This window comes from Sus scrofa, chromosome 13, assembly GCF_054392235.1.
Source record: "Sus scrofa isolate SSC_HxYL_T2T_F1_AM1 chromosome 13, Sscrofa_HxYL_maternal_Yorkshire_Landrace_v2.0, whole genome shotgun sequence".
Taxonomy (NCBI): Eukaryota; Metazoa; Chordata; class Mammalia; order Artiodactyla; family Suidae; genus Sus; species Sus scrofa.
Window position 1 is genome coordinate 152973646 of NC_139395.1, and position 16835 is coordinate 152990480.

At 43.5% G+C, this 16835-nt stretch overlaps 1 protein-coding gene across 1 annotated transcript; it reads right to left on the reverse strand.

Moving 5' to 3' along the window:
• Window positions 1-1120: 1120 nt before the first annotated feature.
• Window positions 1121-11515, reverse strand: LOC396867 (stefin A8). The gene is made up of 3 exons (NM_213860.1): window positions 11417-11515; window positions 6546-6647; window positions 1121-1326 (listed from the first exon to the last, which is right to left on the reverse strand). The coding sequence occupies exons 1-3, from the start codon at window positions 11495-11497 to the stop codon at window positions 1198-1200; spliced, it is 312 nt and encodes a 103-aa protein (NP_999025.1). The 5' UTR covers window positions 11498-11515; the 3' UTR covers window positions 1121-1197.
• Between the last annotated feature and the right edge of the window lie 5320 nt (window positions 11516-16835).

Genomic DNA, 16835 nt, shown 5'->3' on the forward strand with positions numbered 1-16835 from the left:
CCTGCTTACCTCCTGCCTCCCTCCTCTCTCCTCTGTTCCCCAGCGACAGGGAGTGACTTGCTTTCCCTAGTTATTCAAGAGAATGAACTGGTTTGTAGGAAATGCACAGTAACGTATTTGTTGGGGATGGGGCGACAGTATAGATTGCTTTCAAATGTCCAGGAGAAAAGCTTTTCTAGGGCACCTTATCTGTAAGTTTGGGATTGTTTTAAAATTTAAATATATTGTATAAAATCCTTAACTTGGTTTACTTTTGAAAAATGTTATTTCATTTTTCGGGTTTGTAGGGTTGCCCCTGTTCCTAGGCTAGGGGTCCAGTCGGAGCTACAGCTGCCGACCAAACCACAGCCAGAGCAACTTGGGATCCAAGCCTCGTCTGCAACCTATGCCACAGCTCGTGGCCTTGCCAGATCCTCAACCCACTAAACAAGGCCAGGGATTGAACTCGCATCCTCATGGACACTAACTGGGTTTTGTACCACTGAGCCACAGTGGGAACTCCTTGATTCAATTTTAAAATGTGTAGATGGAGATGTAATACTGGCGTCTCGGTAGCCCCAGGGCACTTAAGACCTAGGACCTGGCCTGCCAGAGGGGAGTGCTGGGAGTGCTGGTGGTTTTATCCTTTAGCCGGTTTTGTTAGGCTTGGCTAGTCTTTCTAAGATTTCCACCTGACATCAGTTTGTATGGCATTTCTACTCTCAAGCAATAACATTGATTTGAAGAAGGGACAAATTCCTGTGATACAGCAGAGATGAGAACTAGTTGAAAGGATGAGTTTATTTGAATAGGAACCTTTTTTTTTCCCATTGTGGTTGATCAGAGGATGCCGAATATGGTTCCCTGTGCTATACAGTAGGACCTTGTGGGTTATCCATTCTACATATAATAGTCTGCCTCTGCTAATCCCAAACTCCCAATGCATCCCACCCCTCACCCCCCAGCAACCCCACGTCTGTGCTCTATGTCTGTGTGTCTGTTTCTGTTTCACAGATAGGTTCCGTTGTGTCCTATTTTAGATTCCCTATACAAGTGATAGCATATGGTATTTGTCCTTCTCTTTCTCACTTGCTTTACTTCGTATGATCATCTCTAGGTACAAAAAGGAACACTTCTTTATATTGATAGTTGCATTTATTTGCAGGGATCATTACTCAAGAGCCAGTGGGAAGAATCAGCTGCTTCCAGATCATGCTGCTAAAAGCCGGTCAGCTCATCATCCTTGGTTTTGTCAACTTGGTAGCCAATAAGTTTCAAAGGCTCATTTAGTTGAGGAAGATTTTGAAATACTATTATGTGAACGTAGCTATTACCACCTACATGAACCTGAAAGGTAAAAAAAGAAAAAGGAATTTCAGTCACATGGGCCTATGTCAAGGGAAAGATCTACAGACCCAGAAGGCTTTGGTGCGATAGCATTCCTAGAACATCCTTCCTAGACCCTTGGTTTCCCTAAATCTATCCCTGCATTTTCCGAGAGAAAGGACAGGCTGAGGATATGGCCAGAGGCATAGGTCTTAGGTTCATTTTATTTTCTCTCTCTTTCTCCATCTCTCTTTTTTTTTTTTTTTTTTTTGTCTTTTGTCTTTTTGTTGTTGTTGTTGTTGTTGTTGTTGTTGCTATTTCTTGGGCCGCTCCCGCGGCATATGGAGGTTCCCAGGCTAGGGGTCCAATCGGAGCTGTAGCCACCGGCCTACGCCAGAGGCACAGCAACGCAGGATCCGAGCCGCATCTGCAACCTACACCACAGCTCACGGCAACGCCGGATCGTTAACCCACTGAGCAAGGGCAGGGACCGAACCCGAAACCTCATGGTTCCTAGTCGGATTCGTTAACCACTGCGCCACGACGGGAACTCCCATTTTTTTTTTTGCTTTGTAGGGCCACTCCTGTGGCATTTGGAAATTCCCAGGCTAGCGGTAGAATCCGATCTACAGCTGCCAGCCTACACCACTCAATGCGGAATCTGAGCTGTGTCTGCAACCTACACTATAGCTCATGGCAATGCCAGATCCTTAACCCACTGAGCAAGGCCATGGATCTAACCTGAGTCCTCATGGATCCTAGTCAGGTTGGTTAACCACTGAGCCACAGTGGGAACTCCCAGTGAGTCTCTTTTCTGTCTCCCAAATTGGGATCTTGATTTGCCACATGGTATGAGAAGGGAGAAGAAAGTCAGAATTACCCCAGAATATTGGGACATGTGCTTCCCTTATCTTAGTTAGAACCTGCTTTCTCAATGCCCTCTGGTAAGGTTTGTCAGGGCCCAAGAGTGGTCAGTCTGGTTACCTTCTAAAGGAAAGGGATCTTGCTGGGAGATTGTGGCTTTGAAGATTGAAATGGTCATTTGGGCATGAAACTGGGGCCTAGAAAATCATGGTAAGAATTTTTTTTTTCCTTCTTACGGCTGCAGCTGCATCCGATTGAAGTTCCTAGGTGTTTTTGTTTTTGTTTTGTTTTTTGTCTTTTTTCTTGTGCGGAGGGTTGTAGGTGTGGCACACTCGAGTCTTATGGATGTTCCCAGTCGAGGGGTCGAATTGGAGCTGCAGCTGCCAGCCTACACACAGCCACAGCAATGTGGGATCCAAGCCATTTCCAGGACCTACACACAGCTTACAGCAACACCTTGATTCTTTAGCAACCGAGTGAGGCCAGGGACCAAACCCACATCTTCATGGATACTGGTTGGGCTCTGTACCACTGAGCCACGATGGGAACTCCTGGAAATTCCTAGTTTAGGGGTCAAAATTGGAGCTGCAGCTGCTGGCCTACACCACAGCCACAGTGACACCGGATCTGAGCCACATCTGTGGCCTATGCAGCAGCTTGTGGAACTGCCAGATCCTTAACCACTGAGCGAGACCAGGGATCAAATCTGCATCCTCATGGAGACAGCCTTGTGTCCTTAACCAGCTGAGGTCATAAAGAGAACTCCCATGCCAAGAAATTCTTCTGTTATTCTTGGTTCAGATGATAAAATAATAATATTTATTGTGCTTTGATGTCCCTCCCTAACCCAATTTTAGTTTTAATGTATTTGAAAAGAATGGCTTTATTTCCAGTGCTGTACAATATATCCTTGTGGCATATTCATTTTATACATAGCAGTTTGTACCTCTTTATCCCCTACCCCTATCTTGTCCCCCTCCCCACAGGGAACTGCTCGTTCATTCTTTATGAGTCTGCCTAACCTATTTTTAATAAATGGCATTTATTAAATGTTTACCTTGAGTCTGACACTATGATGACCATTTTATATACCTGATTCTATTTACATTTTGTTCTAGGCCTGAAGAAAGGTGGAACAAGGACGATTTTACGGATGCAGAAGCAGATTCAGAGACAATAATTTTCTATAAATATCTCAGTTAAAGTGACAGAGCCCAACTTCAAATCCAGACTCCACCCTCGGTGGGTTTTTTTTTTTTTTTCTCACTCCATGGGGTCACCTTTCAAAAGCACTCGTTCTGTGCTGAGATCGGGACACCAGACTTTGCATACATTATTAGAGGCAGCACAGCCCGGAGAGAAGCATCAGACTACCTGGGTTCAAATTCTGCCTGTGTTCTTATAGTTGTTTGGCCCTTGCTAGTTCCTTCACCTCCCCAGGGCTCAATTTTCTCATCAAGAACACAGGAATGAGGATATGTTCAGAGGATGAAATGAGCTTCTACATGCACGACCCTTAGAACAGTGCCCTGCACATAGCAGGTGCTGAGTACATTTCTAGTTCATTTATTCCACACCACACCCTGCAAAGTAGGTTATTATTATTCATGGTTTTATTTTTTTTTTTTTGGCTGCACCCATGGCATGCAGAATTTCCTGAGCCAAGGCTCAAACCCTTGCCACAGCAGTGCCCTGAGCTGCTCCGGTGACAGTGCAAGATTTTTAACCCACTGTGTCCCAAGGGAACTCCCTCCTTTGACCATTTCTGGACTGTTTTTTCTTGTTTTTGTTTTGATATGGAGCTACATGAGATGTTTATCTATTTTAGAGATTAATCCCTTGCTACTTGCTTCATTTGCAAAGGTTTTCTCCCATCCTGTGGATTGTCTTTTTGTTTTGTTTTTGTGTTTTGGGTTTGTTTTACTTTTTATGGCCACACCTGTGGCATATGGGAGTTCCTGGGCTAGGGGTCAAATAGGAGCTGCAGCTTCTGGCCTTCACACAAGCCACAGCAACACCAGATCTGAGCCTCACCTCTGACCTATACCACAGCTTTTGGCCACGTCAGATCCTTAACCCAGTGAGCAAGGCCAGGGATTGAACTCTCATCCTCGTGGTTACTAGTTAGGTTCGTATCCTGCTGAGCCTCAGTGGGAACTCCCTGTTTGTTTTTGGTTTTGTTTTTGTTTGTTTGAATGGCTTCCTTTGTTGTGCACAAGCTTTTAAGTATAATTAGGTCCAATTTGTTTAGTTTCATTTTCATTACTCTAGGAGGTGGATCTGAAACAATATTGCTATGATTTATGTCAAAGAGTGTCCTGTGTTTTCCCCTGAGAGTTTTAGAGTATCTGGCCTTAAGTTTAGGTCTTTAATCCACTTTGAGTTTATTTTTGTGTGTGGTGTTACAGAGTGTTCTCATTTCCTTCTTTTGCATGCAGCTGTCCAGTTTTCCCTGCACCACTTATTGAAGAGACTGTCTTTTCTCTAGTTTATAATCTGACTCCTTGCTTGTAGATGAGTTGACCACAAGTACCACCTGCCCCTTGACAGGTGCTTGTGAAAATAAAAGGGAAGAAATAGTCAAGATAATTTCAAGATAGTTTTCTGATGGACTTCTCAAGAAACACACGAGCTGGTTCGTATGTGAAACGCATACACTTGGATTAATCATCCATTATTAAAATAATAATACGAGTTTTGATGAAATGTTTATCTTTGAACAAAACCAGTTTTCATTGGAAACTCTTATAACTGAAAAAAACTCTTCTATTCTAACTGTGAAAAAAAAAAAAAAAAAGACTTTTCTAAGGGCAAGGCAGGATCTCACTCCTGGCATGTGTAAGGAGCACATAAATGGTAAGATTGGTGACCTATTTACGTGACCCAGTCTTGTAATTTTCTCATGCTGAGCTGGTGAGCAATGCTTACTTTATGTTTGCTAAAAACATTAATACTTTTTAATGTCTTAAGGAGTTAATTTTTAAGGAGAAATAAACCACACTGTGCCCTGGTCAGATAGTTTAGTAAAGATTCAGTAAATATGTTTTGAATGTCTGTTCTCATTTATTAAGGCAGATATCCTCTGCTCAATACAAAAGAATGAAAATGGCTTTGAAATATCCACTTTTGATTAGTTTGATTGGTTCTCTCTCGAACACTTCACAGGTATTTTCTTCTGTTAGAACTCAATAGTATGTCATTGAATTTTCTTACAGAGCTATAAAATTAATTTTTAAGAAACTTTCAGGGGTTCCTGTCGTGGCACAGTGGAAATGAAGTTGACTAGTATCCATGAGGACACAGGTTCGATCCTTGACCTTGCTCAGTGGGTTAAGGATCCAGTGTTGCTGTGGCTGTGGTATAGGCCAGCGGCTACATCTCCGATTAGACCCCTAGCCTGGGAACCTCCATATGCCATGGATGTGGCTCTAAAAAGCAAAAAAAAAAAAAAAAAAAAAAAAAAGGATAGGTTTAATGCTCCACTGCTTCAGACTACACCCACAGTGTACCAGTTGAATCTAGTTGAGTTGCAAAAATAATATATTTAAAGTATATTAATCAAAATGCTTATTTAAAGGGAAAACGTGGTTTCAATAATGTTCCTAGCTAATGATTCAAGTCCTTCCTTAAATCCATTTAATTTAGACACTTAGGGTCCCAAAACTTTGAGACAGAATAAGAGTCAGGATGGCATCTGGTCCAGCCCCATATCTTTTTTTTTTTTTTTTTTTGTCTTTTTGCCATTTTCTTGGGCCGCTCTCGCAGCATATGGAGGTTCCCAGGCTAGGGGTCGAATCGGAGCTGTAGCCACCGGCATACGCCAGAGCCACAGCAACGCGGGATCCGAGTCGCGTCTGCAACCTACACCACAGCTCACGGCAACACTGGATCATTAACCCACTGAGCAAGGGCAGGGACCGAACCCTCAACCTCATGGTTCCTAGTCGGGATCGTTAACCACTGAGCCACGACGGGAACTCCCAGCCCCACATCTTTAGGATCCCACCTCACAGATGAAGCAGCCATAGCTATGCTCTGAATTCTGAAAACGATGAAATTTTTTTTCTATACTTTTTCTGGAAATTAAGACTCCACTTTACCGTACAGCAGAAACTGGCACAACACTGCAAATCGACTATTTTAAAAAGAATCAATATAAGAACACTTTCTAAATTCAGAAGAAGAAAACAGTATCTATGAAATAGACCTCATCATTTGCCAAATTTGAGAGTTTCCCACTTGGGAAGTTTCATGCTGGGTAGGCATCTTGACTTAGGACAAGGAGAAGAAAGAGATTATCAGGTGGGGATGACAGAGAACATCACGTCAAGTGAGATCCAGAATCTTTTGGAGCCAAAGAGATGTTGAACACTAACCTTGATGTAGTAATTTGTTCCAGCAACCACTTGAGATCTGTAAATAATAGCTTCAAATTTTTCGTAAGTTTTTTTTGTTTTTTCTTCAAGCTGTGGTTTAACCTTAAGAAAAGACGAGAGGAAACAAATGACCAAAGCTATATTGAATTCAATGTATGTGACTTACAAACCTGTTAAATATGTGCTTATAAAAAGGTAATTATGGAGTTTCCATCATGGCTCAGTGGTTATTGAATCTGACTAGGAACCATGAGGTTGCAGATTCAATCCCTGGCCTCACTCAGTGGCTTAAGCATCCGGTGTGGCCATGAGCTGTGGTGTAGGTCACAAACATGGCTCAGATCCTGAGTTGCTGTGTTTTTGGCATTGAGGGCAGCTACAGCTCTGATCAGACCCCTAGCCTGGGAACCTCCATATGCCATGTGTGGGTGTGGCCCTAGACACAACAGAAAGACACACAGCCATCCACCCACCCACCCACACACACACAAGTTCATTCTATCTTTGGTTAATAAAAATGAGAGACCAATCATTGCTACTTCATTATAGGAGTTCCCCTCACATCTCAGCAGGTCAAGAAGCCAACTAGTATCCGTGAGGATTAGGGTTCAATCCCTGGCCTCACTCACTGGGTTAAGGATCTGGTGTGGCAGCAAACTGTGGCATGAGTCAAAGATGTGGCTTCGATCTAGCATTGCTGTGGCTGTGGCATAGGCTGGTAGCTGCAACTCTGGTTCGACCCCTAACCTGTGAACTCCCATGTGCTGCAGGTATGGCTCTAAAGACAAAAATAATAGCATTACTACTCACATAAACATTTTTAGGTTTGCAAATCATTTCAGACTCAAAGTTGCCAAAAGGCGTGTAGCACATCTCAAGATTACGTAATCACATCTGAAAGTCCCTTTGCCACGTTATGTAACATTTTTTTCTAGGATTCAGGAATTAGGATGTGGACCTCTTTAAAGGAGGTCATCATTCTGTCTTCCACAGAGGGGTAGACGTTTAGGTGCCAGCATTCCTGAACCAAGCAGGAGAGGAGAAGGCAGCGAGGGAGTCTCACATTCACTATGCAAACATCCACTGACTCCACCAGGTTTCCGTGGGGGTCCTCCATTCCTGCTCTGAGCTGGGCTTGATATGCCCGTACTCACTATGGTTTCTCTGACTCCATTTCTGCTAAGAGGAAAGCTCTAATCTTCTGCTCTGGTGGAGGTCTAGTATTAGTTAGTCTTCCAGGGAGGATGCTAGTGAGAGGGAAGGATCTGGGGGGCAATGTAACTGCTCCTTAAAGGGATCTTCCATCGATCCTCCTGGCTCTCATCTTCCTCAAGTTCCTGGTGGTGTTGGTGCTGGAGCCATTTTGGAATTCTGCACCATGAATCTGCTGGCTTCGGGCTCAGACATTCCCGTGTGGCCTAGGCTCTGTCTAGACGACTCACCCGTTTTCTACTGTCTATCTGCTTTCCACTTTCCAAAGTTTTGTCAGTGTCTCTGAGATGTTTGCCTCTCCCTCATTGTCTCTATATTTCCAGGTTTGTTCTCCCTTCTCCTCCAATCCTTTCCTGTCACTTGGAGGGACTGGAAGCCCATGTGTGTGTTCACATACCTTGCTTATGGGGCAGTTGGTTCATTGCTCGTGACGGAAGCACTGCATGGGCACATACAGCTTCTGTCAGGCTTCTGGTGTGTCTAGGGTTCTCCCAAGGCTACCCAGTCCTTCCCATCACTGGTCAAATGATGGGAATCCTTTTCTCTTGGTGCCTCAGTCTGGGTACCAGAACTGTTGTCAAAGACCTAGGCATTTGCAAACTCTTTGGGTTCTCAGACCATTTTTGAAGGGCAAGCACTTCATGGGCCACTACCCATTTCTTCCGTAACCCTCAGAACAGATGGGAAGACGGTGGTGGCTTTCTTGAGCTGGAAAGTGAGGTTCCAAAGTAGAGAAAGGAAGAAGGGAAATAGTGAAAGAAGGAAGGAAGGAAGGAAGGAAGGCAGGAGGAAATAGGAAGAGTTAGGGTACAGGAGAAAGAGGAGGAAAGTGGATGAGCAGGCAGAGAGATGAGTAAGGGGAGAGGCCACTGTCTTCTTGCTTCCCCCTCCGAACCCTTTGGAACCAACACTGGGTAACAGTCAAGTTAGGAGCTGAGTTGGAAAGGGTTCATCTCTACACTAAACCCCAAATTCTCTTTTTATGCCTCATTTTGCAGATGAGGAACCTGAAGCTGTAGGGGAACATAGCTGCTTGAGGCTGAAAATTACTAGTTAGTGTTAAAGTTTTACATCCCTTGCCTGGTAAGTACCTGATTTGTCTTTTCCTTCTTGTTTTCTTTTCTTTTTTTTTCTTTTCCCTGCCTGTCTGCCTGCCTGCCTGTCTGCCTGCCTCCCTCCCTCCCTCTCTCTCTCTCTCTCTCCTTTCTCTTTCTTTCTTTCTTTCTTTCTTTCTTTCTTTCTTTCTTTCTTTCTTTCTTTCTTTCTTTCTTTCTTTCTTTCTTTCTTTCTTTCTTTCTTTCTTTCTTTCTTTCTTTCTTTTCTTTCTTTCCTTCCTTCCTTCCTTCCTTCCTTCCTACCTACCTACCTTCTTCTTCCTTTCCCTCCTTCCTTCCTTCTTCTTCCTTTCCCTCCCTCCCTTCTTCTTTTCTTTAACCATGTGTCAGAAGTTTTTATCTCTGTCGTCCCAGAAACACATCCAAATCTGTAACCTTTTCATTGTATCTATGTAGTCCACAAATTCAGGATTTTCTTTGTGAGAGTTAACTTCGCACGTCCTGATTGGTTTCCATAAGTGCACTGGCACCTGTCAGACTGTGAGCCCCGATTTCAGGGTCATTGTATTTGTAACCCGTAGCCCTACGCCCCCTTCCCAGTAAGACAGATTTGTATGGCTCGAGTACAGTGGATCCTCTGAACCTGGGAGGATGAGATTTGAGGTGAGGAGCAGGCAAAGGGGCAGAGTGGGAAGGAGCTGGTGAGTGAGACCTTAAGTTCCCGAAGGCAGGTTGGTGTTGAAAGGCCCTGCAGGAGGGGTACTAGGAGGCTGAGGGCCAGCTGGGAATGGTGGTTCAGAGTCTGGTGGTCAATGGACCTTGAGCTGAACATAGTTAGCATTCCCCTTCCTCAGCCCGCCACGTCTGGTGGTGGTTGAGGGGCTGGAGGGAACCATGTAGGATTGTCACTCGGGCCCCAACCAGGGGAAGGATGCACCAGGGAGGAGCCCCTGGTAAAATGCCCTTCCCCCAGAGCTGTTGAAGCCTGTCTTGTTGCTGCAGAGCATACATCGTGGTGAGGTGTTCGTTCTCTGGGACCTGAGGGTTTGAGCCACGCTGCACCCGAGGCGTAGGCTTTTGCCCTATCTGCCATCATGGTGCAAAAACATCATTCTGGCTTGTGCATAATCTAGGAAAAATGCATAGACAGATGATGATGGAAGCACGGGGAGGTCATGTTTTGGGACGTTTTGGAGGGTGAGAGTTAGAGTAGCAGCATGAAAGTAGAGTAGGGTGGGGAGAGGTGGCTGGTGGACATTTGCCGTCTGAGTGTATGTTTAGGGGGCAGAAGTATGGAACAAGGCACCCAGTATGCAAGAAATGATGGCACGTGGCATAAGAGAGGAGGACAAAGTCTTAGACTGGAGGGAGGAATGGGATCATCAGGGGACAAGTAAATCAGGGCATTCTGGCACCACGTGGCTGCAATCTCCTAAGAGAAGAACCTGAGATGCCCTCTGGTCTTGCCATGGGCACGGGAGGGAGTGAGAAACTGAGGAGAGAGAAAGTTCAGCTCCACCTCTGTGGGGTCTCTAGAAAAGGACCAACAGAACATGGTTGAAAGGATCTTCTGGCAGCCCCAGGGTCCTGCTGTAGTTGTCACTGGCATGAATCCATCGACTTGTAATGGGTGAGTTTTGTGTGCTTCTGCATCTTCCCTGAACCTGAAGCAGAAGCTGAGGAGGACGTGGCGGCCGCGGAGTGATCTAGGTTAGTGAGTTAGGTTAGATTCCTAACTAGGTGGTTATTAACCTCTTTGAATCTCAGTGTCATCATCTGACAAGTGGAGGGGATGCCTTCCCTCCCTGCCTAGGGTATGAATCACATGAGATGTCAGTGGAGGAAAGGCTTTTACAATTGCAAAGCACAAAATCCAAAGGGCAACAATTTACACACCTAAACTAATAATGTATATTTATTGTCTTTTCATCCAATAAGCACTTCCATAAATTTGTATTATATAGGTGATGTCTGGTCAGAGAACACAGAAAAAATGTATCAGCTTGCTAAACCCATGGAGTTCTATTTTCACCAAAACCAATTGTGGAGTCCCATAGACTCTGCCACTTCTTTTCTCTCCTAGTTTAATCATCTTCCAAATAGTGAAAGACGAAAACATTGTCCATTTAGCCATATTTGTAGCAAGTGTGGAAGTGGATCACCTTTTATGATAATGTTCAACCCAGGAAACAAATTTACCCTGCAGTGCTTTTTGAGTCTAGCTGGCCAATTGTTAGCCATCTCAGATTTTAATTACATGTTGGCTCCATTTGGTGAGCACGGAAAATCTTCACCAGAAACTGAATTAGTGATCCTCAAATTGTAACTTCTAAGACCTTTAGAGGTGGTCCAATAGAAATAAATGCTTCTTTGGAGAACGGGGAAACGGAGGCTCAGAGTAGGGATGTGAGCGGCTCAAGATCACTCTCACAGTTAGGATTAGAAGAGGTTTCATCTGAGAAACGTTTTGATTGTAAGGAGACCTGAGCAAAACCACCCATTTCCACATGATCTGGTTTTCATGTTCACCCTCACACTTAAGAGGGCACCAACCTAGGAATCAAGATTTTGCATCAAAGCTTGTCATGGGCTGTATCCACTCACCTTGTTGGCAATCTCCTGGATTTCTGGAGTGGCAGGTCTGGGTTCAGTTAAGCCTCCAGCCAACATTTCCTCTGATTCCATCTTCTCTGGGCAGGAGGCAGGTGCTGAAGTGGTCAGGCTAGAGTGGAGACTCTGGTTTTAAGAGAGGGTGGTGTTCACAAGCTCCGCCTATAGAATGTTTTCCACAAAGAGCAAAGAGCACTGGGGAAAGGAGTAAGTCTTCTTGCTTCCTTGACACAACACGCTGAGAGGACCTAGGAGGAATGAAAGGTGGGGAAGAAGAGAGTGGGTGTGTAGAAGTCTTGCTAGAACAACTGTCAAACTTGCCCAAGTTCTCTTTGTAATGATTCCTTCCTGTTGCATTTGAAGTATGAAATCCGAAACCACAACCAGAGAGTGTCCCCATGTTTAAAACCTCTAAGAACTGTTTTATTCTTCGGAAGGACTATTTATTCATAATGCCAAGGTTGATTGTTGAAAATTGACTTGGCTGTCTAAGGAAGGTAGGAGGATCTGTCTGGAGAACCTTGGCCGGGAAGTTGTATTTCAGTTTTATTTGCAGTAGGACTATTTAAAATACAGAAAAACACAAACAATAAAACAACAAACACCTGTATTCCTATCACCCGGAATGACTACTTGCAACATTTCATCATATTTGCTTCCCACCTTTTCTTTTTGGTAATTGTTTTGAAGAAAGAAACTATGAGAGGTTCCCCACTCCTGCCACCCCGAATCATGCCCTCCACCCAGATGAACTTTGTTGTGAGTTTGGTATCCTTCTCCCCGACTTTTATACTTTTCTTTCATGTCTTTAAAAAAATCTGCCTAAACTTTATGCTAAACATATATTCTATATTATGCTTTTGTTTCTACTCAATATGTTTTTGACTCATTCCATGTTGATCCCCAGAGATCAATCTAATTCTCTTCCTTTAACTGTTACCCTATGACAGATCTGTTTATCTCCCTCTGTCTGTCTATCTACCTGTATCTGTCTGTCTGTCTTATCTTTTTATCTGTCTACCTGCCTATCATTTATTCTATCTGACTGCTTTATACTATTCCATACTTTACCTACCTATTCTCCTATTGATGAAGAGTTTCGTTTTTTCTAGTTTTTTACCCTCTAGACAAGACGACACTTTTTTCCCTCCTTTTGTACACATGTGAGAGCCTTTGTAGGCAAATTTTCTAGAAGAGATATTGTGGTTTTGTGTGAATATTTATTTTTAACACTTTATTCAGGTTTGGGGATATGCAACACGTATGCATGATAAAAAGGCTCAAAAGGATTTCTAATATAAGAAATGCTTCACTCACTCCATTCCTCAGCCACCCTTCTACTCTCCTGAGACAACTACTGTCCCCAGGTTCTGTTATCTTTCAGAGATGTGCTTTACACATACAAATATACTATTAACTACACAGATACATACAGATACATGTATATATACTTTTGTTTTATACGTGGTAAAAATGCTACCTTCCTACATAAACTGTTAAATACTTTGTTACCCCTACCAATATATTTTGGAGATTGTTTTACATTAGTACATAGAACGGTGATACCTTTCTTCCTTCCTTTCTTTCCTTCATTATTATTTTTTTTTTGTTTTTTTTGGGGCCTCCAGGACATATGGAGGCTCCCAGGCTAGGGGGCAAATCAGGGCTGTAGGGAGTGGCCAACACCACGGCCATAGAAACTTGGGGTCTGAGCCATGTCTGCAACCTACACCACAGCTCATGTTAATGGCAGATCCTCAACCCATTGAGCGAGACCAGGGGTCAAACATGTGTCTTCATGGATGCTGGTCAGGTTCCTTTGTGCTGAGCCACCATGGGAACTCCCTGCTTCTTTGGTTATAGTGTTTGGCAAATACTTGACAAATTCTTGGAGATCAGTAGGTGTCTTGCTGGATCATCTAAGGGATGCTGAGCAGATGGCTGTCCTTGGAATGCTTCATCTAAGTGTAAGGAGAACAGCAAATGCGGATGACATGATGGGTACTCAAGAAGATACAAGTCAGGAGGAGTCCCTGTTGTGGCACAGTAGAAACGAATCTGACCAGGAACCATGGGTTCGACCCATGGCCTCACTCAGTGGGTTAAGGATCTGGCATTGCCATGAGCTGTGGTGTAGGTCACAGACAAGGTTCAGATCTGATGTTGCTGTGGCTGTGGGGCAGGCTGGCAGCTATAGCTCCGATTGGACCCCTGCCCGGGAACCTCCATATGCTGAGTGTGTGGCCCTAAAAAACAACAACAACAGAAAAAAGAGGCCAGAAGTCACGTTAAAACTATGGCTCTGGATGCGGATAATCCTTGACACCTGCCCATGGTCTTCCCAAGTCAGATCCTCTCCCATCTAGGACTCCACACTTTCTCAAGGCCACAGCCCATTTCCACCTCTCTGTTTACCAACTAGTCCAGGAGCTCCGTATCTAGTCTTCCCAGTGGTCAGGCATGGGGTAAGCCGCAGAGCTTCTGTTCTCTTGCTAGACTTTGTGCCCTCTCAGGTATTCTCCCTTGATTCTCAGTAATTTGTTGTAGAAGCAAAAACTGCTCCAAAGCCAATGTGGCTTTTGTCCTACCCTACATATATCTCCCCGCTCTTCTCAGGGTGGGATGGATGCCTCTGACTGCCAGGGGAAGAGTCGCATACAAGGAAGGGCAGAAAAGAAAAGCACCACCGTTAATATCTCTGTTATTGAATGAATTAAACGAAATTAATTAAATAGAGATATTTTTGCAGGTATTGTTTCCTTTTATTGGGGGGCCACACCCATGGCATGTGGATGTTGCCAGGCCAGGGACTGAACCTTGGCACAGGCGTAACCGGAGCCACTGCAGTGACAATACCAGGTCCTAAGCTGCAGAGTCACACAGGGAACTCCCCGTTTTGTCTACTTTCGTAGGCCATGCTGGTTTCAAAATCTTTCTCTTTATCAGATGTTTGATCCTCTTGCAAAGCTTTGGCGTTTTGAGCTTGAACATGGAGCTTTACTCCATTAATGACATGATTTTCCTGTTGCAGGGCCGTGGGAAGTTCTCCTGAAGGACACTGAATCCAAGCCGTACCTCTGGGAAAGTCAATCTCTTTGTGAAAAGGCACAGTGCACTGTATCACATAGCCAAGCTGTGCAAAATGTTCTCTCAGCTCACTTGAGGCTAGGGTTCAGGGATTTTTTCTGACAAACACTCACAGTGGGGTGTCAGATATTCATTCACAGTGCCATAGTGCCCTTCATGGCAAGCTGCCATTTTTATTTATTTATTTATTATTATTATTATTTGTCTTTTTCTAGGGCCACATGTGTGGCATATGGAGGTTCCCAGGCTAGGGGTCGAATCGGAGCTGTAGGCACCGGCCTACACCAGAGCCACAGAACACGAGATCAGAGCCGTGTCTTCGACTTACACCACAACTCATGGCAATGCCAGATCCTTAACCCACTGAGCAAGGACAGGGATCGAACCTGCAACCTCAGGGTTCATGGTCGGATTCGATAATGACTGCGCCATGATGGGAACTCCTCAGCACTTTAAATGTAGTCAAAAATCACCAAATTTTGACTTCAGATTTCTGAAGAAGGATGTCTCTATATCCTCTCTAAAATTTCAGAGATTTCCGACAGACAAAAATCTATTACATCTGAAAGAATGAACAGCAAATTCTGTTTTAGCCTTTGGAATTAACCAGTAGAATGGGGCTAAACCCAGAGGAAGGTTAGCTGAACCAAACCCTAGAGTGCATCCACTTGCAGGGCCATAAATACATTGCAGCATGCCAATTCAATTGCCTTGCTTTATCACATTTCTTTATCCTCTTCTCTTTGCCAAGATTTCCTCTTTCTGCCCTTTCCAGGTGGTAAGGTGTTCACCCACTGAAAGATTTTGGCAACATTTGTCCACTTATATTTTCTGGAGAGATAGCATGTACTCTTGGGGTGTGATGTGAGTGGGTACAATGAGCATCTAGTTTGGAAAACCCAGTGCAGAAGTTGATGTGTGTAAAATGTATTACAGTGGGAAGAGTGAAGCATTTTTAGACTTGATCATCGTTTAAAAGAAACTGTGGTCCCTCCCCTCCACAGAAAATGAGGCTTCTTATTTCCAGGGGAGGGAATGCAGCCATGGTGCAATATTCCAACAAAAATTGTTGGGAAATTCTTTAGGAGAAGGATTCAGAGAGGTTTAGTCAAGTTCTATAGATCATGGCAATCCGTGTGTCAAGACCAGTCCTCTGAAATCTTCTCTGGTCCAAACACTGGGAACTTCAGGGAGATGTCAGGGATGTGAGCTCCAAGAGGAAAAGGGCAGAAAGAGTTATATCATTTCTGCATGGTTCATCTTAATTGTGAGACACATATGCCAAAGTGCATGTGACATATCGAATTTAAAGAATATGGATAAAATGAACGTGTATCCACCACCCAGCTTAAGAAATTACAGACCAGTACCCTGTGTTGCTTTTTCTCTTCTTTTTATGATAGTCCTCATTGGCCAGCATGGGTTAGTTTCTTTGGGGGGGTCTTTTGGTTTGTTTGTGTTTTTACCTTAAAATGCCTTACATCAGTAAAGATTGAGGGTAAAATCCGTTTTAGATTTGTACAGTTTTTTTTCAATTTTAGAAACAAGATTAATATTTAAGATATGTAGTAAAATCATACCTTTCTTCCCTTTCTTTCCACCACCCTCTTTCCCTTTCCTCTGAAAGGATAGATATGCTTTCAGACATTTGCACCTTTTAACATTTTATGTATGTGTATGTATACATGTGTGTATACACAAACACACACACACACACACACACACACACACACACAATTTCCCCCTTTATCAGACAAACGGAAGGATGTTGTCCACACTTTGTTTTTTTCCCTTCATATGTCTTGGAGATCTTTTCAAATTAGGACATAAAGAGCTTCCTTATTCTTTTTTATGCTGGCATTATATTCCAGGGAATGGCTGTACAAATTTTTGCTGTTGACAGTTAGTAAAACTCACTGTCTCGTATGGATAGACACTCAATCAGAGAATGTTCTTTAAACATTTAGGATGTGTTACTTGTTTGGGTGTTAGGAAGTCTGGTAAATAAAACATTATATAAATTTATATAATTTCGCAAAAGACTCATCATCTCCCCTCAAGAATATGAAGAAGGATCTGACACTCATTTGGAAAATCATGACAGATATCTTTATTTATTTTTTTTAACTTTTTTTTTTTTACTGCTCAAATGAATTTATCACACCTGTAGTTGTATAATGATCATCACAATCCCATTTCACAGGATTTCCATCCCATAACCCAAGCACATCCCCCCACCCCCCAACCAGTCTCCTCCTGAGACCATAAGTTTTTCAATGTCTGTGAGTCAGCATCTGTTCTGCAAAAAAGTTCAGTCTGTAGTTTT